Genomic DNA, 24,764 nt, shown 5'->3' with positions numbered 1-24,764 from the left:
GATGGACAGGTCCACGAGGGGGGAGACTTTGTTCCCCTTTGCTTGTTTATGTAATACATTGAAACCACGTTGTCCGTTCTTGTTGACAATGAGCGGTCTGAATGCCCTGAGCGCCAGAAAGATCGCCAGAAGCTCCAAATGATTTATGTGCAGGAGCCTGTCCTGAGGCAACCAGAGGTCCGAGACCTGAAGAAGATCTAACGTTGCACCCCACCCCAGAAGGGAGGAGTCCGTCGTGATCGTCACCATGGGGGCTGGGTCCTGAGACCCCGCGCCCACCAACAGGTTGCTGAGAGATGACCAGCAGTCCAGGTCCACTCTCATGGAATCCGGAATCATCATCCGCATGGAATCCGGATCCACTGCCTGAATTCCGAAGAGCCATCTGGGTCCGTCTCATTTTGAGACGAGCAAGAGGAAGAGCCAGTACACACAAGGCCATGAGGCCCAGAAGCCTCTGGAACCACCAGGCCGACATGCTCTCCGACTGCGCAAACATCTGATACATGGCCAACAGATCCACCATTCTGTCCCCGGTCAGATACACTCTGCAGTCGATCGTGTTCCAACGAAAACCCAGGAAGATCAGGTCCTGTGAGACCGTCATGGAGGATTTCCGCCAGTTCACCGACAGCCCAAGATGGAACAGGAGCTGAAGGAGAGACTGGAGGTCGCCCGCTGCTGCCAACGGACAAGGGCTGCGTAAGAGCCAGTCGTCCAAATAAGGATACACATGGATACCCTGGAGATGAAGATAGACCGCAAACAACAACATCATCTTCGTGAAGATACGCGGTGCCGAGCTGAGGCCAAAAGGAAGCACCCGAAACTGGAAGTGCTCCTCTCCCAAAGAGAAGCGGAGGTATCTCCTGTGTGGATTCCAAATCAGGATATGCATGTACGCATCCTGAAGATCCACCACGCTGAGCCAATCGCCCATCTGCAAAGAGGAGCGTATCTGGCCGGGCGTGATCATCTTGAATTTCTCTTGGGGTAGGAAAAGATTGAACTGGGAAAGGTCTAGGATGGTGCGCAGGCCAGCCTGGTTGGGTTTGGGCACCGTAAACGCTGGGAGTAGAAGCCCTCCCCTCGCGCCCCAAGGGGAACGGGTTCCACAGCTCTGAGGTCCAGAAGTTTCTGAACCTCGGCCTTGAGGGAGGGTGAGCACGACAGCTGAAAAGGAGGGTTGAGGGGTGGGGTAGAGACCCACAAGACCCATCTGTCTTCTGTGATGGTCTGCCACGCCTCCCAATGAGACGCAATGCGTCCTCCCACCGGGGTCTCGTGTGAGCATGGAAAACCCTCATTTGGCAGGCTTATCGGTAGCGGTGCCACGTGAACCTGATGAGGAGGCTGAGGAGTGGGAGAAAAACCACGTACGCTGTTGTCTACGGCGGTTATTCCCCGCAGGAGTATCCACTCTGCGAGATTTGCGGTCGAGGAAGCCCCTAAAACCAGAGGAAGGTCGACTTTGCGACAACGGTCTCTGGGATTTGAAAGGAGCTTTAACCAGAACAGAGAATGATTTAGCCGTCCGAGTGCTATCCTTGGTTTTGGTGAGCTCTACATCAGTAGAAGAATGAAAAAGCTCCTTACCATCGAATGGAAGGTCCAACACCTTGTCTTCCTTAGAAAATTTAGTGGCATGCATCCACGCCTGCCGTGAGGTATCAACCCCAAGCATCAGGCCCGAGCCGAGGTGTCTACTTGATGAGCCGCAGCCTCCAGGAGATCCTGGGCCAAGACCCTGGCATCGGAAAGGCCTCCTTTGAAGTCTTCCAGCTTCTCAACCGGGATGTGCTCCTCAAACTCTGACAGACCTTTCCACATCTGCATGTTAGCTCCCGCCAATATCAATTCGGCGTTGGCCTGCCTGAGCTGCAAGGCCGAGTTGGCGAAGATTTTCCTCCTGAGGGAGTCGAGGAGCTTGTCCTCCTTTCCCAGAACCTGAGTAGCCGTCGTGGAAGAGGCTGCTGCAGGCCTGGACTGCAAAGTGGCCGCAGCCACCACTGTGTAGGAGGGAGGCGGACAAGACGACAGGGCCACCTCTTCCGAAGAATGCAGCCTGTACCTCGCGTCAATCTTTTTATTGACAAAAAGTCCCCAGTGTGGCTTTTCCCAGACTCTTCGGACCTCGGCCAGAACGTCCTTCCGCAGGAACAGGCCGGTACGCTCCAAGGGAGACAGGGTGAACGCCCCAGAAAGCACACCCTCCTGCGGAGCGGGTGCCTCGGCACCGGAACATCTAAGAAACTCATCATGTCCAGTACCCGGTCATGAAAGGCTCTGATAGAGCGGGGAAGGTCCTCATTGTCCTGATCGCCTTGAGAGTCATCTGACAGGTCAGGATCCTGCTGAGCCGTGTCAGGCACTGTCTTGTCCACTGGGGACAATGGAGGCAAAGGCGGGAGAGCAGGGGGGGGGGCACCACGGGCAAGGGAGGCGCCGGCGGAAGCGCCGGTGGACATATCTCCTTGAAAAGCCCTTTGAAATATTCCATCATGGGGTCGGTGCGCATAAGCGCTTCAAATTTACCGAAAAAGGCATTCTCAGGAGATTGTTTCGGGACCTGAGGAGGCCTCTCATGAGGTGGACAAATCCAGGGACGTAAGGGGGAAGGGTGCCACACCGGCCCCTCCACCGACGTATCCACATAAATCAAAGGAGCCGCCCCCGCGGGCAACGAAACATTGTGCAGAAGAGGCATCCGGGCGTTCCAATCATAAACCGGCCGGTAAGGATGCGCACAAGGGACCTTAGGTTCACCCAAGAGACCGAGTCCTACACCAGAAGCCGATGGCCTAGTTGTAGAGTTAGCACCTAAAATGGCCATCGTGGTCATGGCGGGAATGGGTGCCATTTTGTCCTCATCTGATGGGAACTGCGGCACGTGAGGAAGTGAGGCAGGGGTCCCCGTCAATGGATCAGGGGTCTTAATCGTAGCCTTAACATAAGGAACCTCGGCCGAGCCGGTACTATGAGGCCTGGAATGTTTTTGTGACATACCAACCGCCAACTGAGCCTTCAAAGGAAGAACCTCGGCACTGCCGGTAAAAGAAGAACTTTGCCCCCTCAACAGATCTGGTGTCACCACAAGAGCGGGAACGGTGTGCTTTCACCGACAAAGCCTTGACCGGCCTCTCAGAACTGTTGGTAGCTTTAGCCTCTGTACGAGGGACCTCGGACCTAGGCCCGGTAACAGCCTTTTCTGCGCGGGCCTCGAACCTCCGTCCGGTAACTACAAGCCCAGCCAAGGCCTTGGGGCGTACCCCGGTTTTGTTTTTGAGGTAAGCCGACAGAGAGGCCTCAGAGCGAACTCCGGTACCCCACGACTCAGTAGAACTGGGTCTACAAACAGCCCCCACGGGAGGAGCCTCAGAGCGTACTCCGGTGTTCACAGGCCCCTTACGGAGACCCTCGTAGAAAACTCTGGTAGAATTATTAGGCCCAACGGCACCTCAGGGCGAACTCCGGTAACAGAGCGATCAAAGTGTCATGAGCACTGCTCCCGAGAAGCCAAGTCAAGCCCAGCATCCCCGGAAGCAGGCTCACGACCCTCGTCCCCGGCTCCAGCAAACACCTATTGGGGCCCTTTGGACCATGTCCTGGCGCCTCTGGCGCCAGGCTCATAAGGAACTTCAGTCCCGGCGCCAGGGGCGCCGGGCTCATAATTCTTGCAAAGGTGTTTGGGTGGACCTACCTGTAGCAGACCATGCTGCATACTCACCTTTGCAAATGCTGGCAGGATGAAGTCCCCAGCCTTCTGCTGGGAGCAACTATTCCCTGAACTGCGACTACTTTCTTACCTGGGTGGGGCTGGTGCCACTCTTTAGATCTGGAACACAGGAACTCTTTTACCTAGGCGAGGCTGAGGAAGAAGACACCCAATCACTCCAACACTATTTAAACCACACCCGATTGGGAAAACGTGCTTCGCGTTATTCTGCATCTGCAGCAGGACGCTCACTGAGTCGGCTCCAGCATTCCAGTGACATCTCCAGCTTCATCTCAGCAACCTGTGGAAGAAAGACACGAGAACTATACTTACCATCCAGGAATCCAGACACCTGCAGTACCTGCAAGCAAAAGAAACATAAGGTTAGCAAGTTGTAACACGTTCGCAGCCGCGCTCGCTTACCTGATCCATCTGTGCTTTCACGGATTCTTCGCGGCCTTCTCTTCAGCAGCCTAACGGCACCTGTAAAGACAAAGAACATTGTTAAGTAGGAATCGGGTGAAGGCGGCCGCATTTACTTTTCTTACCTGCTTTTGTGTGCGTATTACGATCTCTTCAACCGCAGCAGCCCGGCACCTGAAAACAAGAAAAGACATTATTTAAGTGCCATTAAAGACTGCAAGAAAGCCTAACACTTATCTGTTTCCCCACGTGCATCCGCGACGAACAACGCCCGCAACATCTCAAGACCTGAAAACAGAAAACCAGGGACATTATTGAGGTGTCATTGAAATTCCCATACCTACGTACAACCGCACGTGTCGCGCTCTCAGTGACCTCGCCCTCAGTATCCAGGCACCTGAAAAAGACAATGCAAAGACTTCATTAAAGGTGCCCATCTCTTCAAGACTATAAACTCTTTATACCTACTGGCATCCGCTCGTGCAGTAACGGCGGCATCACCTTTTAGCATCTCAGCACCTGTGCCACTTCTAAGGCCACAAAAGACTTTGAGGACCTCCAGTGACGTAACTGGAACCCACGCACCCCTGCATAAGTCGCAGGATGGAGAGCCCAGCATTTATACGCCTAAGGTGAGAGCTCACCAGGACATTGGACTTTCGGAGAGTTGGCGATTAGTGAGGAGGAAGTCCAGCCAAACGGTCATTAACCCTTTTTTTCTTCCGCCTGCAGAAACTTACCCTGCAAGCCAGACGGTCAATAAGAGGAAGCCCAGTCCAGAGAGTCATCCGAGCTCTACGCTTCTCAATTGAAGAGACTATAACAGTTCAGCCGGGACCAGCGCCTCCGTGGGAATCAGGTGAGCGTTGCACAAAGCCCCTCCCGGACTGAGAGGAACCCGGGAAGGTATCCCCCGGTTGGGGTGCTCTGAAAAGTAAAGAACTTACCGGGCATTTTTTCTTCTCGTCGATGAATGCCTGAAAATGTGAAGGGGGAGTTCTTTGGAACACCTCCTCCCACCGCTCCAACCGACGTTGAAGTGCCCGGACCGAAAGGGAGTCACAGTAAAAACAGGAGTCCCAACGGTGTTCTGGACCCAAACACTCTAAACAAAGAGGATGGAGATCCGCCCTCGCGAAGCGACGGTGACACGATGAACAATCTGGAAAGTCTAATTTGAAAGACATAGACTAGTAAATGAACGCCAGCGAGAGCCAGAGAGGAAAAAAGGGAAGAAAATCTTCCGAGGATGCAAGTGCGTCCGGCTCCGATCGAGCGGCGAAAAGGACTGATGGGCGATGCGCGGGGCGGAGCCAAAGTGGGCGGGGTTACGGCCGCGTGCAGGAATGAGAGGAGGGACACATTTTTGGAAAAAAATGTGGATGCTTTTTACAAAGTGCTCTGGTCCCGTCCCACAGGAGGAAGAGATGTCCCACAAGTATGGAGGAAAGGGGAAGGGACGTAGGAGTATGACTGATACAACCCCCAGTCCTGCCTGTCGGGTTCCTCCCCTAAACAGTAGAGAGATAATCTGTGGAGTTTCCTTGGTGACAGAAAAGTTTCCAATGGGAGATAGATATCACTGATGAGGAATCCGTGGGAGGAAGGAATACGTTAGAAGGTGTTTTTGTATTAAACTGGTATTCAGGTCATAGACATTTTATTAGCTGTTTTGTTTCTGAGAGACTAATACATCAGCGAGGGAAAAGAAGCAGATAGAAAGAAACTACTGAAGAGATTACCAACTGGGTCTGGTGTCAATGCCACACCATTATAGTATGGCTGGGAGGGAATTGTAGAACCGTTTAGTTGGAGTGTGGTGTTACATATCATTTAGGGTTTATTCCCCAGGATACTAAGTATACATTTGGGCAGGTGCCACTTGCCTGCAAAGCATAGCTGAATTGGATTCTGAATGATTAGGACCAAGAGTTTCTCGCAAAAGCAGTAACTGATTCAGAGTGGTTTAGAAAGAAATATGTTCAAAGGATCAAGAGTTCTCCAAAATTGGTGTTAAAGCTTAAAGAGTTAGGGTGGCACAGACTGACACCAAAACGCTAATCTATCTTCCTAAATTTCTACTCATCTATATTTTCTAGAATGAAGCAGGCTAAACCTCCCGAGCAGGTCAGTTGATGACTGACGGCAGCATGAAGAAGGTAAAGGATCCAGTAATGATGCATGAGCTCAAGGGGGAGTTATATCATCACTTGCAAAGGAAATTTAAACCACAATTGCTCTAAGTTTTTGTGGACCTTTTAATGAGGAAGAAATCCCAGAAGGCATATGCTTTGCTTTCATGTTTGCGATTCATACTTTACTGTCAACTAAGTGCAATTGCATTTGAGACAAAGTGCATTTCAAAGACAAATTGCCTGTGTCAAAGAAGTGTGCTACCTCATTCAAACAACACTCTACCGCCACCCTAGTCTAAAAAAGAGGAGACTATGGTCATGCCTCAAACACAGATCTATAAATGATGAGGCTAGTCCAGAAAAGTGGACAATTATGAATCCCACACTTGACTTTGCGCACTTCATTTTGCCAATATTAAACTCTCAAGTGACTACTCATTTTCCAAATTGTTCAATCAATAGCATCAACGAACAAGTTACTTACCAACTGGTAAGGTTCTTTCGACTGGATGTTCTTCCAACGTATTCCACATCTTTGACATGTAATGTCCACAGCTGTGCACTTCGGAAACTTTTTCAGCAGAGGGCGTCCTGCGTCAATGACGTCTGGGCGATGTCCCTCGAAGGCCTCCATCAAGGGCAACGTCATCGGATGTTATAAATAGGACGCATGGCGCCCGTAGCCTCAGTTTAAATTATTTCCCTCAGAACGTGTGGCACCAGTCTTACGCCTGCTTGACTGCACATAGCCTTGCAGAAACGGAAGCTGCAAACGCATAGGAAATTCTCCAGAGGGGTAGGCTGGGAGGGCAATGTGGAATACGTTGGAGGAACATCCTGTCGAAAGAACGTTACCAGTTGGTAAGAAACTTGTTCTTCGAATGGATTGTGTCCTCCAACGTATTCCACATCTTTGACAGACTCCCAAAGCAGTACCAGTAAATGGAGGAGGGAAAAGAATTTAGAGTACCCAATCAGATTGCGGAAGAAAGAACTGCCCTTCCCAAAGGCCATATCCTGACCATGGATCATATCCAGGGAGTAATGGTTAACAAAGGTGTGGAGTGAAGTCCATGTAGCGGTATCACAAATCTTCCTAATAGGAACACCCTGCTGTAGAGCGGTGGAAGTAGCCATGCCCCTAGTGGAATGAGCTTGCAGCCCTTCAGGTGGGTCCTTACCTGCCAATCGGTAACACTCCGTAATGGTGAGGATAATACAACTGGACAAGGTCTGTTTGGTAACAGCCTGGCCCGATCGGTGTCCAGCATATCCTACAAAGAGTTGATCGTCCACTCTGACCCTGGACATCCTAGAAATGTAAAAGCTCAGAGCTCTCATAGGATCCAACCGATGGAGTCGCTCCTCTTCCTTACCAGGATGAGGAGGAGGATAGAAAGATGGGAAAATCACCTTCTGACTCAAATGAAATTCAGATACTACCTTAGGCAGAAAGGAAGGACGTACCCGCAGTACAGCCCTGTCCTTGTGAAACACAGTAAAAGGGTGGCTTAGAGGAAAGTGCCTGCAATTCACTCACTCTGCAAGCGGAAGTAACCGCAACTAAGAAAACAGTCTTGAAGGACAATAATTTCAAAGGACAAGAGTGCAAAGGTTCAAACGGAGCACCCATGAGACATTTCAAAACCAAATTTAAATCCCAAACCCGCACCTGGAAAGGGGACGGCAGGAACACATTAGTCAGTCCTTTAAGAAATTGAGAAATCAAAGGAATCTTAAAGTAAGAACATTCTTCAGACGAGCGCTTAAAGATAGACAGCGCCGCAGGTAACCCTTAATGGTACCCACTTCAAGGCCCCTGTGGGCCAAAGAAAGTAAGAAAGACAAAACCATAGGAATGGAGCACTGAAAAGGATCAACATTGTGACCGCTGCACAAGTTGCAGAACTTACACCAACGGCAACGGCATAGGGATTTTGTTGTAGGCCGCCTGGCCGAAAGCCACACCTCCACGTCATCCGGGAGGTCCCAATCCTTATACCTCAACATTTCAGATACCAAGCATGAAGGTTGAGAGTCTTGACCTCTGGGTGGAGAACCTGACTCCCCCCTCCCACACCTCGCGCGAGTGCAGATCCTATCGGTAGGGAAAATGGTATGGAGGGCAGATGGACATTTCTAGAAGGTCCGGTACCACGCTCTCCTGGCACAATACGGAGCAATGAGGATCATGTGGGAATCGAAGCTCCGTAACCACCGCAACACTTGAGGAATGACGGGGACTGGAGGAAATCGCATACAGCAGCAGGAACGACCAATCCACTACGAACGCGTCTCCTAAGGCTCCTCTCGGAGGAAATTCCCTTGAGCAGAATCTCTCGCACTTCCGGTTGAAACTGGTGGCGAAGAGATCCACTTGTGGGGTTCCCCAAAGGGCGAAGATCTCCTGAAGAACTTCCTGAGCCGACTCCCACTCATGAGATATCGTGCTCTGCCTCGTCCGGTGCTGCATTTTCGTCTCCGGCCAGATGAACTGCTGAGATCGAAATTCCCTGCTGGATGGCCCAGAACCAGAGCTGCATTGCCTCTCTGCACAACGGGAGAGACCATAACCTCCGCTTTTTTGTTGAGGTAATGCATGGCCACTCTGTTGTCCGTCATGATCAGGACACTTTTCCCCCCGCACAGACGGCAAGAAAGCCTTCAGGGCTAGCCTGATGGCCCTCAGCTCTAACAGATTGATGTGGAGTTTGGCGGTCAATTCTTTGGCATGAGCGCCCCATCCTGTGAGGGAAGCATCCGTCACTACAATCACCTCCGGCCATGGTTGCCAAAACGGCTCCCCCTTCATTAGGTTCCCCTCATTGGCCCACCACAGAAGATCCTGGGAGACCGAGAGTGGAATTTGAACGAGATCCGACATCTTGCCTGAGAACTGCGACCACTGCATCTTGAGGACCCATTGCAGGGATCACATCCTCAGCCGGGCCTCTGGCACCAGAAAAATGCAGGATGCCATGAGGCCGAGCAACCTTAAGAATTCGAAAGCCGGGAGACTCTGGGCATGTTGAAACATGTCCACCATCTGCACAATGTGATGAGCCCTCACGTTGGGAGGCGAGCACTTCCCCAAGGACGTGTAGAACACAGACCTGATGTACTGGAGCTGTTGGGAAGGTGTCAAATGCGACTTCTTGAAATTGAGGGAGAAGCCTAGCCTGCGGAGGGAGCGGCAGGTGAGACCGAGGGGATCCAATGGTTGCTTGGGAGAGCGCGCCCTGATCCGCTAGTCGTCCAGGTAGGGGTAGACGTAAATCCGCCCTCGCCTGAAGTACGTTGCCACCACCACCATTAGCTTGGTGAAGACCCTCGGGGGGAGGTCAATCTGAACATCAGGACCCGAAACTGAGAGTGCGAGTCTCCAGCCGCAAACCTCAGGTACTTTCTGAGCTTGGGATGAATCAGGAACATGAAAGCAAGCATCCTGTAGGTCCAGAGACACCAACCAATCCTGAAGTTGAAGGGCCTGGAGGACTTGAGAAAGAGTAACGATCTTGAATATGTCCTTCCTGAGAAGTTTGTTCAACCAACGCAAGTCCAGGATGGTTCTCAATCCCCCATCTTTCTTTGGGATAAAAAAATAAGGGGTATACCATACCTTGTTTCTCTCTGCTACAGGCATCAGTTCTATAGCACCTTTCTCCAGCAGGGTTAAGATTTCCTGCGCAATGAGCGGATCTGGAAGCTTCAAAGTGAGTTTCCCCGGTGGATTGTCGTGAGGCCGCTGTAGGAAGGGAAGGCAGTAACCGTGGGCTATGGTATCCAGAACCCACGCATCTGAAGTAATGGCTCACCACTCTTCGAGATGCTGAGACAGTCTGCCCCCAACCGGTGAACCAAGGCACATGGCCTCATGACTGTTTGGAAGCGGCTGCGGCAGTGCCTGAAGGTAAAGAGGCAGCTGCCTGAGCAGCTTTTGCACCTCTATTTCCCCAACCACCATGGGTACTTTTTAACTGGCCCCTTTGACAGGCGGCCCCTCTCGTTCTACCTAAGGAGGAGTAGTAACGAAAGGAACCTCCCCTCCACTGCTGTCCCCTAGAAAAAAAAAGGCAGAGGTTGACGCACAGCTGCGCTTAAAGATTTTGCCGCAGCTTTCGAGGTCTGCAACCTCTCAAGGCTCTCGTCAGCCTTGTTGCCGAACAAATGTGCGCTATCAAAGGGCATGTTCAGAAGATGGCGTTGCACATCCGGAGCAAAACCCCACTTCCGCAACCATGCAAATCTGCGTATAACGGTGCACACAGCCTTGGACCGGCTAACACTGTCTTCCATATCCAAACCCGACTGAAGGGATTTGCACATAGCATCCTTGCCGTCTTGCACGAGAGCCAGGAAACCATCCCTTTCTTCCCCCTCAGGAATATGCTCAGCCGCTAAATAAACAGTTCCACAGAGTGTGTGAGAACCTTGCTAACGCACAAGTGGAGTTGACCGATTTCAATGCCGTGCTCCCTGCAGAAAATACCTTTTGAGCCCAACCGTAGACGCGTTTGTCGTCCCTATCAGGAGGGATGGTAGGGTACGCCGCCTGCCTCGAGGTGGCCGTGGCCGCCTGAACCACCAAACTCTCGGGAATGGGGTGAGTGGATAAATAGCTGGAGTCGCTAACGGAAGGGCAGTACTTTTTAGTCAAAGATTTATTAACTGCCGGAAGAGATTCCGGTGACTGCCAAGAAGCTGCCACCCTTTTCTGTAAGGTGAGATGAAACGGTAACACCGGGTCAGAGGACGGACCTTGATCTAAGATGTCCGTTTGATCATCCTGTACAAAGCCTTCAGGAGGACTGGACCAGCCCAGATACTCCGAGAACCTAGCCATGAGCCTCCTGTACGAAGACTCTGCATTAGCCCCAGTCTCAGGCCTACCAAATTCCACTTCCGGAGAAGTGTCCAACCCACTGGCATCAGGAAGGGTTTGCCTCAAATTCTCCAACTGACTGTCTCCAGAAAAAAATGGAGCCACATCAAGTTCACCAGGGTCCTCAAAATCAGACCTTTCTTCCTCTTCATATATGTCATCCAGAGGGAGTTGAAACCCTGGCCTGGGGACAGAAGAGGGCCTGGAGTCCAATACAGGCCTACCAGACCTTGCAGTAGCCTTCCTAGCAGGATCCACTACATTGGGGTACACCAATGGCAAATTTCGGGCAAAAATCCCCGAAGGTGTCGCGGGTGCCGAAGGCTTTGACGCGGAGAGCGTCGACAACCTCTGCGTCATGAGCGCCGAAGGCTTCGGCGCCGACACTGGTGCCAACGGCGCCGTGGGCTGATAAGACAGCAAAGTGTCGACGTCCGAGTCGGACAGACTCGGTGCTGATGGAGTCGACGTCAGTTTCGAGCTCTTAGCAGGTTGCAGCGGTCTCGCTGGGGACGAGGACCGAGACCTAGAAGCACGTCTCTTGCAACACTCCGAAACCTTGCCCAAACAGGACCTCAAAGGATCCCGATGCGAGTTGCGTCGCGGACCCGAGCCCGAAGGCGTGCAAGCCATGGTACGAGACCGATCCAGGCCAGCTTCGTTAGCTAACATTTGCTCCTTTGTAGGGCATGTCACTCTCCTCGCGGCTCCATCCTCTGAGGAGGACGGGGAAGGCGACCGGTGATGGCGCTTCCACGAATGCCACGACGAGGAAGAAGAATGGCAGGAACCACTCCAGGACCGAGAACCCCGGGCGTCCTCCCGACACAGAGTCGCCCCTCGAGTCGTCAGTGGACACCCCTTTGGATTTTGACTTGGATTTACGGGACTTACTGGGCTTAGAACCCCTACCTACCTGGAGCTTCCCCTTCCACTCCCGCAAGGCCTTAGCAGTTCGCGACTGGCATTTTGAACAGTCGTCAGTGTGGTGACTCTCACCCAAGCACCACAAACAAATGCGATGCGGGTCGGAGATCGACATTTTCGACTTGCAGTCCCAGCAGGTCTTGAAGCCAGACCGCGGAGTCGGAGGGGTCGAAGAAAAAGACATCTTAACGATGCCCACGAGGTGCGCCGAGTTTCAAGCAACACGTTTGTGGAAAAAACAGAACTGAGGCTACAGGCGCCGTGCGTCCTATTTATAACATCCGGTGAAGTCGCCCTCGACGGAGGCCTTCGAGGGACATCGACCCGACATCATCGACGTCGGACGCCCTCTGGTGAAAAAGTTTCCAAAGTGCACAGCTGTGGACATTACATGTCAAAGATGTGGAATACGTTGGAGGATACATTCCATTTGAAGATAAGATTGATGCAGTATAAGCACATAATAACGTTGAAAAGAGTGCAAAGAAGTCTGAAAGGGAGAATCTGGGATGGGTCAACTCAGTGGCTTGAGCCTGGAATATTTATAGGGGAAGTGTTCATCAAGAGAGATTAGGAGAATTGGACCAATAGTGGGGTTGCAACTGGCCAATGTAGATGCAAGTGTTGATGTACATGTTATCAGAGACTTGATCAGAATCACAGAAAGCATGCCAACAAATCTTATATTCAACATCACAATTGCAGGCCAAATGATCCAAAGGAACATCGCTTGCAGAGAAGTGTAAGAATAACTGAATGGCCAACTGAGATTGAGCCGTAATAACATCAAACACCAGTCCCAGTCGGTGGTGTAGAACTAAGAATACTGAGTCCCAGCAACATTGTGGCTATGGAGGAATGCATGGATATTTTCCAGCTGGTACTGCAACCTAAACTGGAAAAGGTGCTCCTTCAACACGTATAGGCCTGTACTAGGGACGTGAGCTCCAACCTATCAGATAAAATAAGGTACCTGGGAAAGCTGAAAAAATGGACTGGCTGGTCCAACAAGACGTGTGGGAAAAACAAGTCCCAAGAAGAGTAAATGGATCTTTAGTGAGCGCTCCTGAGATGAAGCCATACTTGTGTATCAGGATAAGAAATGACTGGACACTGTGGCCGAAAGATCCCCAAAATCTTCAATGTATGGAGAAAAGGGCGTCACGTCACATACTACTGTGAAAAGTTGAATCTGCTGGGAAGAAGGTGATAACAAATGGAACTCAAATGTTTCTCTTAAACCACAACTGCATATATCCAAAGGAAAGTTGGAACTCAATGAAAGTTTCACATTGATAACTAAGACACAACAACATGACTTGTCATGTAAAAGCATGACATGCATTTTAGAAATGAAGTCAAATTTAGTTGGTCTACTATTGACCTCTATTGATTGAGCAAGTTTTGGTAACTTTTACCTGAAGTAAGGAGACAATTAAATATAAAAATGAACAGTTTGTGTTACAAGCCATATCTAATCATGAAAGGAATGTCTGAATGAGCACATCGAAGTCACCCTCTGTACCAGGTTTAATGTAGCATGCCATGTATCTAAGATGCTAATAATAGCTGATTCATATAAGTGGATAATACGGATTTTAGTTATAGTGGTTACTGTTTTCACCTTCCCATACTGTTGGTGGTGGAGCTGTCACAAGAACCTTGCAACCTCTTTGCACATTCATAATGAAGGGATGCTACCTATGTGTACTGATAGTATATAATGGACCCTTTTTTAATCTAAAAGTGATGGTGAAGAAAATCATTCTGTAAAAGACGAAGTGTGAAAAAGAATGCAACTCTAACACTTGTGATGAAATATTTTTATAGACACATTTGAACAAAGCAACACCATAATACATTAATGAAAGAAATTATTTCCGATTAGGGAAAAAAAAGTATGATGAGATTCAGGAGTTGGCACCGAAGAAATTAAGATAAAACATGTAAGTTTCCCCCTTTTGTGCTGTAAGCGCAACCTTGTTGCACCATGTAACAAGGTTGCGCTTACAGCACAAAAGCGGGAACTGTCTAAGGTGACATTGTTTCATTTCTGATTCGGATGAGTCATATATGTACGCGAGCCATGCCCCAAGGTTCAGTTCTCGGCCCTTTCCTATTCTCTCTTTACACCTCTCTCCTTGCCCCCATCATCTCTTCCTTCGGTATTTCTCACCATTTTTATGCTGATGACAACCAACTCTTCCTCTCCTTCTCTTCCTTCTCTCCTGACCTCCACCTTAAACTCTCTTCCTGTCTCACTGCCATAAAAAACTGGATGTCATCCCGCTTTCTTTCCCTCAACACTGATAAGGCTGAAGTCTTATTTTTCCCATCCAACACTCTTCCCCCCTCCCTCTCCTCCACCTCTTATTCACTCCCCCCTCTAGTGTCCCCATATCTGCCCACGCTTGCAACCTAGTTATTTACTTTGACTCCTCCCTTTCCTTTTCCCACCACATTTCTCTTACCTCTCGTGCCTGTCGCATCCACCTTTTCAACATTCGCAAAGTCCGCTCCTCTCTCACCTTCCATGCCACTAAACTTTTAATCTCCTCTCTCATCTTCTCTTGCCTCTTCTATTGCTCATCTATACTCTTTGGACTCCCTGCATCTCATCTTGCTCCTCCCAAATCTCTCTACCACTCAGCCGTCCGTACCCTATTGTCCCTTGCTCCTCACAACTCCATTTCCTCTTCGCTTTCTTTCCTTGGTTGGCTTCCCTTTCAAGACCAACTTAAATTTCATTTCCTCTGTCCCGTCTTTAAATCTCTCCATGACCTCGCTCCCCCTTACCTCTCTCCTCTCTTTCTACACCCCTTCCCGCTCCCTTTGTTCTGCCGATCTCTTCCTTCTCACCGTCCCACCTTCCCCATGTGCCTCCTCCCGTTTCCACTCTTTTCAGCTCTTAGCCCCCCTGCACTGAAATCCCTACCTCTCTCTATCCGCTCCATCCCCACCTTTTCCTCCTTGCGTGCTTCCTTGAAATCTCTCCTCCTCCATTCCCCACCCTGATATCCTATACTCCCCTCTCATTCTTCTCTCCCTTCCCTCACTTCTTCCCCTACTCTCCTCTCCCTACCCATTCCTTTCCCTCTTACCTCCCCCTCCTTACATTTTCGCCCTAATACCCTTTTTTTCCCCTCCTCCTTTCCCTTCCTCACCCCCTCCTTCCCTCACTTACCCTCACAGGTTAACTGCTCTACTTACTGTTTTATTGGCTTGATTCATGTTTTATAAATTGCTTCTACTGTTATAACCTTCCATGTATCTTGTTGTTATAATGTACAGCGCTTTGGATTAAAGCGCTTTATAAACACAATAAATACAAAATACAAAAAATACAAAAAACACTGTCATATCTGATGCGGTAGCCACAGCCCATTAGGCCATGGGAGTATGAGGTTAGACTTTGTATCAGGCACAGGTACGCCCATTGATGCGCATCACTAAAGAGTGTATTTTGCCTGACAACCAGAACAGATATCACATGGGTGCTAGACCATGGATTAGGTCTTATGTTTAATGGAAATGATCCGCTGCAGGCAGTGGTCTGTGTCATGTAAGTAGGCCAAGCGGAATTGTACAGGTCTTGAATAATACTGTAAAACCATTCCCTACAATGTCAGATGCTCTGTTAGGAGGTTAATTGTCAATGTAACAGACTAAATGGATCTACTGACTTTCTGTATGAGGCTGTTTGGGTTAAACTCTTTAAAAAACCCTGACTCCTGTCTCTACCATTGCGGCTTGGGGTTGCCCATTAGATTGTTTGGGGAGGAGTTTGGATTTCTATACAATAGGCATTATTTAAACACATCTTACTTGTCCTCATAGCTGCATCCACATATCCTTCATAGAGCTGTCGCTGTGCAAGAAGGAAGAAATGGTAGGCTTCAGCTCCACGCCAGGCGTTGTCTATCATTCTGTTATTTGGAGAAAGGGCATCCTCTTCTAGTAAACCAGCTAGTGCAGATGTGGCCTAAAGGAAAACATTCTGATGAGTTACAACATCTCTAGTTTTGGGGTAGGGAGTGAAATAAATTCAGAGACAAACCACACAAATCAAAATACTTATATGAAATGCTGCGATCATGTAAAGAGTGAGCTCTGACTTAATTTCTTACCAGCATATGGTCCGTTTATGATTTTTGCTACCGGATATTTCCAATAAGTTGATGTTCAATTGTCCCACAGGCAGGGGAAAAACCAGCAAGTCTAAATGAGCAATGACATCTCACCAATAGGAAGTCCTTACTGTGTGTTACTCGCTTTCAATAGCATTGTTGTTGCTTATGGGTTATATGCTCTTTAATATTTAAATCCCAGATGGCCATGTTGGGACATCCAAAATTAGACAGGAGTATGTCTATAAACCCGACATTACACATAGCATTGTGGGGCATCTTTGGAGGTTGAGAATTCAAAGGGTGCTGACTGCACACCCACTTTCACCAGGTAATTTCCAACAAAGAATCTCTTCCTGCATACTAATACCCAAAGGACACTATCCGCATTTATGTCTCAAAGTCCACATTCATAACCTCATTACCAGCTAAGTGAGCAGCCGTGACTGAGATGAGTTTGGGGATAGCCCAGGATCAGAAAATTATTGTCTCCTTGCATAGGTGGAAAGCATTCTCCCATGTTGTAAGGATGTGGGTTTTCTCTTAAGGACAAGCATAACTGTGTTCATCAACTATAGAGAATGTAGTGTTGGGCAACACTCTGTATACATAGAAGAAAGCTCCCTTCTAGATTAATTTCATGCAGGGTTTGGACGACGTAAGGTGTGAAGTCTGTAATGATTGCCGTCCTGGACAATCTAGTTCTACATGACCTGTTGGCAGCATTCCATGCCACCAACAATTGCATTCTGTTCAAAAGGCTTTGTGACACTGGCATGATTTACTTCACATTGGGAGGGGTTACCTCTCATCTTGGAAAGACAGCAATGTGGTTCCATGAAGCCATGCTGTTCAGACCCATCATTGGTAAAAATGCTGGGCCCCCTGAGGCTCTGTCAGTTTGTCCTTTACCCTTTACCGCTTTCCTAACAAACATGCACTTTTGGATTCTACTTTACTAATACCAACACCTGTTGCAAATGTAATATTTACCTGTCTGCTCATTCCCAAATCCCTTCTCATATTGCCTGCTCGTTTATAACACATAGATGGGTAAGAACCTCTTCAGAGACACTCCAGCAAAAAAAGGAAATCCCTTGACACCAAAACATCATTTTGTCCTGCTGCCCTTGTCCGTTTCCCATCACAGACATTACAAATAAGGAATGTGGGCATATATGCATCTCTCAATCCTCTCTCTTGCTCTCTCCCTCAATCCCTCCCTTCCGCTCTTCCTCAGGTAGCCCATGGGGTCAGTCAAGGCTGACTTCTTTCACTTCATAATGCACTTACAAAACATTCAGGGGATTCTTGCAGCACATCTATAAATTAATTACAAACCTTTTTATTGCTATAAATCGATTTCATTTACATATATTTACATCTACATTAACCTATGGGAAAGGATTTGAGCCAAAACATAATGAAAATGTCTTGTATATCCTATTCAAAAATCTGATTTTATCATAACAATCGCTCCACATTAAAAAAAAAACAAATAATGACAATGCTTCAGTATAAATGCTAATTTTCAGGACTCTCTTCACAGGGCACTAAACATAACTAACATTCAGATTTTAAGGGAAGATCTAATGAATTATTCTTATGTATTGGATCCATGTGCTATACCAATGATTAATTGATCTGGCGTAACATCAAAAATGCTGAAAACTTAATTTGCACAGAATATAGTTCTGGCTTTTTTTATTATAAAACTATAATGTGCCAACAATACCCTCTAGTGCCAGTGCACACCTAACCATGTGAGATTGAGAATGAGCCCATCCAACATGAAATCTGAATTTCTGAACACGTGGGCACCTACTCAGAACTTGGTCTTCAAATTGAATAGAGGATTTAAGGGGAGTGCAAGGACAGACATTTTTCCCTTCAACCAACCCCTATAGAAGATGAAAAAAGGGAAGGATGGGTGTATTTATTCATAGTAGTTTACTTTTATTACTCTAATCTAATCTTAGACAAAATGTAAAAAATGACACCATGCCCTATTTTACCTTGTATCTCAGGTCCATCAAGCGTCTTTTTTCGTTACATAGACCACAATCACAGACCTCGGGTGGTCACAGCCTTGTGCAATCAATGCTTAGCTATGCTGAAGGTTCATATTTGGGCATACCCAATTCCCCATATAAAGTAAGTGACATCAATACCTTGAAAATGCAACTGAATGCCTTTTGGCAAACACCCAATACCAGGATTACTCCAACATATTTCTTTTGTACGCTGCAAAGACTTCCCATTTAAACAATGGATTATCTAGGGGGCCTTTTGCACTGCTTGAAGTTCTTTCAAATGCATTCCGTCATAGCAGTCTCAACCCTTCTAGCCTCAACCACTAACTCCAGCCCAGATCACAGTGTTCATCCATTCACAGTATACTCTACCTTCCCCCTTCCCTGCTTAACTGGATCGGGCAAAGCATTCTCAGTGCCAACAGATAGTATTTGATACTCACTACCGCACAATCTGCATATTATTGATAACCATCTACTGTCAAGATACAAATCCAAGACCGACACGTCCAATGAGACTACCTCACTCAGCCATTCAGCACTTGAAGACACATTCTTGGTGTACTGTCTAAATAAAATTAACATAAAATAACATATAACATAACAAATGCGATCACAGAAGAGCTAGATAAACAACTGCCAGGTCCCGGAAATCTGGCATCCGTCAGAGCCCAACAAATACCCAACAGTGGTGTTTAGGAGGCCCTCTCTGTAGAGCCAGAAAATTGAACTGATTGCTAACGGCACCTGCAAGGTATTAAGAGGGCTTCTCTGGAGCGGATTGTTAAAGGGGTGGGGCCTGAATTAGTGTTTTCCTATGTACATGGAGAGCATTTGGTTTGTAGTGAAGATCCCTTGATAGGAAACCATCCACCGTACAGATGCAAATCCAAACCAGGATGTTCAGCCTACACCATCCCCTCGCTCAGCGCCTGGACTCACAACAATGGAGTTTTGTGCTTTACAAATTAAATTAACTTAATAGGAATAAATAAACAGCTCTTAGCACCTGAAGATGAAAGATGAGGAACCTTGCTTCCTTATCTAGAGACATGTAGATGTGCCTAGATAAGGTCCACACCACATTAAAGATGGATTCTAGTGCCACCAAAGTCTTGTACATTGGCAATAGGAAAGCTACTGTGGCAACATGTTTGTCTCATGATTCCACAAATGCTGGCAAACTGTTTAGAAATGATGAGCAGATGTGGCAGATAACTGAATGCTGAAGAACAAGTTGCTCTGCGTTGTTAATAGCCATTCTAATGGATACAATTTTACTCCATCATATTTCTCACTCCTTGAATTAGATCCTGGTGCAGACAATCTAAAAAAGCCAAATATAGACACCAGATCATGCTTCTCCTTCAATGGCTCCACTTATACAAGATGCAACATTGTGACTAAATTTAGGGAGCGGCTCACAACCTTTATCTCTGTCCAACCCAATTGTCTCTGCTTAACAAAGGCTAGAGGAAAGGAATACGTCCCAAAAACTATGACAATGTCATAGTTAAGATTTGCATAGGGGGAAGGCATGTGGAAGATAGTATAACACATAATGCAGAAGTTACCACAGTGATTGCTGTCCTACTAGTTCATAGTCCCATATCCTCCAAACTTCTAGGATGTTGTCCCCGGAAAGGGGCCAGGACAGAAGCACAATGACCACTGGCACAACTCAAAAAAGAAGATATTGCATAACGTATGTATGACCTCAGCCAAGCCGCCACTAGTAAACCCCCTTGTGCAAGTTCTCCATTTCAAACGTCAGTCCTTTTTATTAGTATGTTAACAAATGGCAATTTATTACATGGAGGTTGGGAATGGAGAAAAGTGGACTGTGTACTAAAGTGCACTACTAACTGCCATGATTAACGTTTAAATATTCATGAATTACTTCCCCTTTCCTCCAAAGTTACAGGGGATTGAAAACTACCCTCCGGCCCTGTAGAAAATAGCAATGCAGATGCAGCAGAGAAAACTATTAATGAGACCTCAAGCAAAGATATTCTTGAGTGTCAGCTCCTCTCTTGACCAATCCACAGGAGCTGCTTAACACCACAGAGTGTCACATTTTCAACCTATTAATTTAACAGCTGAGCTTGGCAGCCCCCGGGGGGAAGGCGGAAGTGGGGAAAATAAACAACAATTTCAAGATTCCTATACTTGTGGAAATCTGTAGGGGCGAGAAAGAAGAACCAGGTAAGCCTACACCACCTCAGACAACACCCAGTCTCCCGCGCTTCCCTCAATAATATCCATTACCTGTGCTCTTCTGCTAAGCGCGAAGAGGAGGATAAGTAATTATAATCCTGGAACAATTTACCCTCTGGCCAGACTCTTAATTATTTTAAGTTCTAGTGAATCCAATTTGTGTGAGTCTTTAATGCCCGAGTTACTTGACTTGCAACTTGAGATAATCTTTCTTTTGATTTGGCCTGTGCTCCATGGGTTTGCTTATTATTTCTAGTTTAATAAATAACTCAAATTATCTAACTGTCCCTATTTAATTCTAACCAAGTACCTAGTGGCATCTAATTACTAAAGAAAGAATGCAGAGAGGCAGACATGAAAGAAAACGCTGGCTGCACTATACTTTCACAGCAGAGTGAGGTAAATTGGTACTTCTGATTTCCTCTTTCTTTTGTGAACAGCGGTATCAAACTGATTTGTTTTTTGACAATTCAAAGCAATAAGAAAGTAAATGACACACAAACACTCCTGTTGCATTTATGCTGTGCTCCCACCAGAGTATCAGCAATGTCCCACAAAGGCTCTCACACCAAACTTCCTTAACTCCGGTCACTGTATTTTTTCTCATAAGTGGTAGGCCTGAGCCTAGAAATTGGAACTGCCTGAAAACAGGAACTTTGTGCTTGACTTTTACTAATGAAAGGCAGTTTAGAATGCTGCATTATGCCTCTGAGCTCAGACTCCACCCAATCAGCAATCAGAAACTTTTCCACCATGTTCTCTAGACAGTGCTTAAATATTATCCAGAATGGAACCGGTTAAGGCCTATACCAGCAACACTCAGCAACCTCAAGAAAGAGGCCTGGCAGCAAGAAAACATCACTAGAAATGCTAATGAATAAAGCAAACACCCACCATGTGTACCACCCTAGAAGATGTGTGACCTGACGTTGAGTACTGCTTGACCAAAGCTATCATCCGCCCTACAACTGGTATCCAAGTGGTAATGCTGACAGAATGTGTGGGGCAAAGCCTAGGTGGCTTCCTTACAAATGAAAAGCAATCAATCAATATGTTTATTCACGTGCAAAACCATCCATTAAATGTCACACAGATACAACAAAAACACAGAAATACCAAGACCCATGAGAACTGCCTATACGAACTGCCTCGCAGTTCCCCCTTTCAAAATGACTACAATTGGAGGGAACAGCTTCCCGGTCAAAGCTGCTCAATTGTGGAACTCCCTCCCGCCGACCTTTAGACTTGACCAAACATACCCACACTTAAGCTCAAACTGCATCAATTGGCTCAAAGAAAACGAGCCATAGGTGAGCCTACCAACCAACTGGCCAATAGCCAAACCGACCTTTCCACTGTATCTGCTATGTAAATGTATTATCTGCTATATTCAAAATATAGAGAGCTGCAAAGTACAATCCCCCTCACCAGGAAAACCCACACTCCTCTACGGTACTACACAAAATATATCAAATTTTATTCAGTCTCATAGAAATCATCTAAAAAATCAAAACAATTATTTATAAATTTAAAAACAACACCAAGGACAAAGTGCAGGTGACAATCACTGATTTTACAGTCTTCATTTACCATAGATCAACACTGATGTCAACTTGACTTCGGTTTAATTCACCTTTAAGTTCACATTAACATATAACAGGTGAGACAATAATCGCTCGCCGGGTTTCAAGTAAATAGAAAAAAATAGAAAATACACACATATAACTAGTACAAATTATTACTAGTCTTTTTTCCTCGACATGTTTCAGTTCTACAGACTTGGTACAGAACTTTCTTCAGAAGGAACAAAGTATTATTTGTCACTTCGACCTTGACATAATTTCTAAGAACACTAAAAACATGTGATCTTGATACTGTTTTTCACAGCTGGGTATGCTGGTGGTGAGGAAATAAAAACAAACAAGGAGCAAAATTAGCCCATTGAATACATTTACATTGCATTAACATTGAAAAGACAGTTTAATCCCGTCTACCTGAGGGCAAAAAAATGGGGGTATGGCCAGGATTTCGATTGAGGACAGCAGCTTCAGCAGGGCCTTCAACATTGCTCTCCAGATGGAGTCGTCTGTTTCGCCTAACCAGCGTTTCAGCCAGCAGATTTGGGCCGCTTGGTGGTAGGCTCTTAGTGATGGTACAGCTAGGCCACCATTTGCTTTGTATGCCTGTAGAACTGGGAGGCGGATTTGCGCTTTCTTCCCCTTCCATATGAACTTAGCGATTGCTTTGTCTAGGTCTGTCATTGATTTAGGGGACGGGCTGACTGGTATCATCATGGTGATATAGATCAATTTGGGGAAGGAATTCATTTTCAATGCGTTCATCCTCCCTGTCAGGGAGAGGGCCAGAGTATCCCACCTTAGGTCTAGACATATGTTATTAATGAACTGCGGGTAGTGAAGGTCCTGGATGTCCCCCAATGAGGCGCTTATGTTTATGCCTAGGTATTTAATATGGTGCATTTGGAGAGTGAATGGGGCAACTCCCAGGGGATGTCTTGGCGCAGGGGCATGACCTCGGATTTCCTCCAGTTTATCTTATAGCCGGCCATCGGGCCGACCTCCTGGAGTATCGCCGGATTTGCGGGAGGGCGTTGGGGCCGTCGCTTACGTAGAGCAGCATGTCGTCTGCATAGAGGGATACGCGGTTCTCCTCCCTCCCCTGGTGTATGCCCGTCCAGCAGTTGTCTGTTCAGAGTTTGATAGTTATGGGCTTTATCGAGAGGGCATAGAGCAGGGGCAACAGTGGACATCCCTGGCGTGTGCCAGACTGCAGCTCAAGTGCAGGGGAAGTGACACAGTTGAGGCGGTCAGGCCAGTGTACAGTAGTTTGATCAACTGGACTAGGCGAGGGGGAAAACTGTATCGGGGCAGGACCCTAAATATGAAATCCCACTGCACCTTGTTGAACGCTTTTTCTGTGTCTGTTGCGGATGAATCCCGTTTGGCCTTTGTGTATTACCGATGGAAGACTGATTTCTATGCGCTGCGCCAGGCATTTTGCCAGTGTTTTGGCATCTGCATTTATCAGAGATATAGGCCTGTAGGAGCCCCACAGTTCGGTATCCTGCCCGCCCTTATGGAAAACGATTATGTTTGCCGCACGCATTGATTGTGAGAGCTGGCCTTCCGTTAATGCCTCATTGAATACCTCCTCAAGTCTCGATGCTAGTTCCACTCCCATGCTCTTGTAGAAATCTATGGGGATCCCCCATCGGGGCTGGATGCTTTTCCAGCGGATAATGCGGCTATTGCGCTTGCAATCTCTGCTGCCGTGATACGCACATCTAGTGCAGCCCTATGGTCTACTGGGATCTTTGGTATCTCTATGGAGTTTAGGAACGATTCAATGTCTTGAGCTGTGCATGCAACACTGTGTAAAGTTCTTCATAGAATAAGTCGAATCAAGCATTGATTTTATCATCCCCTACCACCATGTTGCCTGCAGCATCCCTAATCGAGGTAATGATTTGCACGGCTGTCGTTGCAGTAGGGCCAGAGCCATCAGCCTTAGTGGCTTGTTGCTTTCGGAATAATATGTTTGTGACCAGCCTGTGTACAATTTCTGGGTCCTCTCCTCGGTTATCTGTCTGATCTTTGCCCTCAGCCTGTCTAGCTCAATAGCTTGTTTCTGGCTTCTTTGTGTAGCCTTTCTACCCCTCTAAGTCCTGATGTTAACTGGGCCTCCACCTGCCCCCAGGTTATTTGCATGTTTGCCCAGCACAATACACATTGTCCCCTCATATAGGCTCTAAAAGCATTCCAACACATATATGCTGTCTAGTTATGCACCAGGTTTGATTCCCAAAACCCGTCTATGTCTTCCGCAAGCAATTCTAGGGGTTCCGGGTATTGGAAGATGTGCAGATTTAGGCGCCACGTGGGGTGTCTACAAAAAGTGTCCGGAAGGGTGAGGCATAGTAGGACCAGGGTGTGGTCAGAGAGGGTGGTTGGGAGAATCTTGCATGATGTGAATAGATTAAGTGTGTGGCCGGGGCTAGCCAATAGTCCAGCCGGGAGTGGCTGTCGTGCGGGTGTGAGTAAAAAGTATAGTCTCGGCTCTGCCCATGGGTGCTTGTCCAGATGACTACCAGGCGGAAGTCTATCATCAGTGTCTAGAGTGCTGTTCGTTTCTTCAGGGTGGCTGGGTTTCCTGTGGTGGCTCCCAGTTAGTCTAAGTTTTGGGTTGAGGGCTATGTTGCGGTCTACCCCTATTATCGGGAGATTCCCCATGTATTGGGCGCACGCTGCAAATATGCTCATGAAGAAGGATGGAGTGTCTGTGGTG

At 47.5% G+C, this 24,764-nt stretch overlaps 1 protein-coding gene across 2 annotated transcripts in view; it reads right to left on the bottom strand.

Annotated features, from left to right (window-relative positions):
* Positions 1-24,764, bottom strand: part of WDR35 (WD repeat domain 35) — a 1,418,193-nt gene that overhangs the window by 63,467 nt on the left and 1,329,962 nt on the right. For both annotated transcript variants that reach the window (XM_069605912.1, XM_069605913.1), the window contains one exon: positions 15,908-16,064. In XM_069605912.1, the coding sequence (XP_069462013.1) occupies positions 15,908-16,064 (157 nt within the window). The remainder of the gene's footprint in view (positions 1-15,907; positions 16,065-24,764) is intronic.

The sequence above is a fragment of the Ambystoma mexicanum genome, chromosome 4p, assembly GCF_040938575.1.
Source record: "Ambystoma mexicanum isolate Mex_15411 chromosome 4p, UKY_AmexF1_1, whole genome shotgun sequence".
NCBI lineage: Eukaryota > Metazoa > Chordata > Amphibia > Caudata > Ambystomatidae > Ambystoma > Ambystoma mexicanum.
Note: the sequence above shows the minus strand (reverse complement) of the source record. Positions and strands in the feature narration are given on the sequence as shown.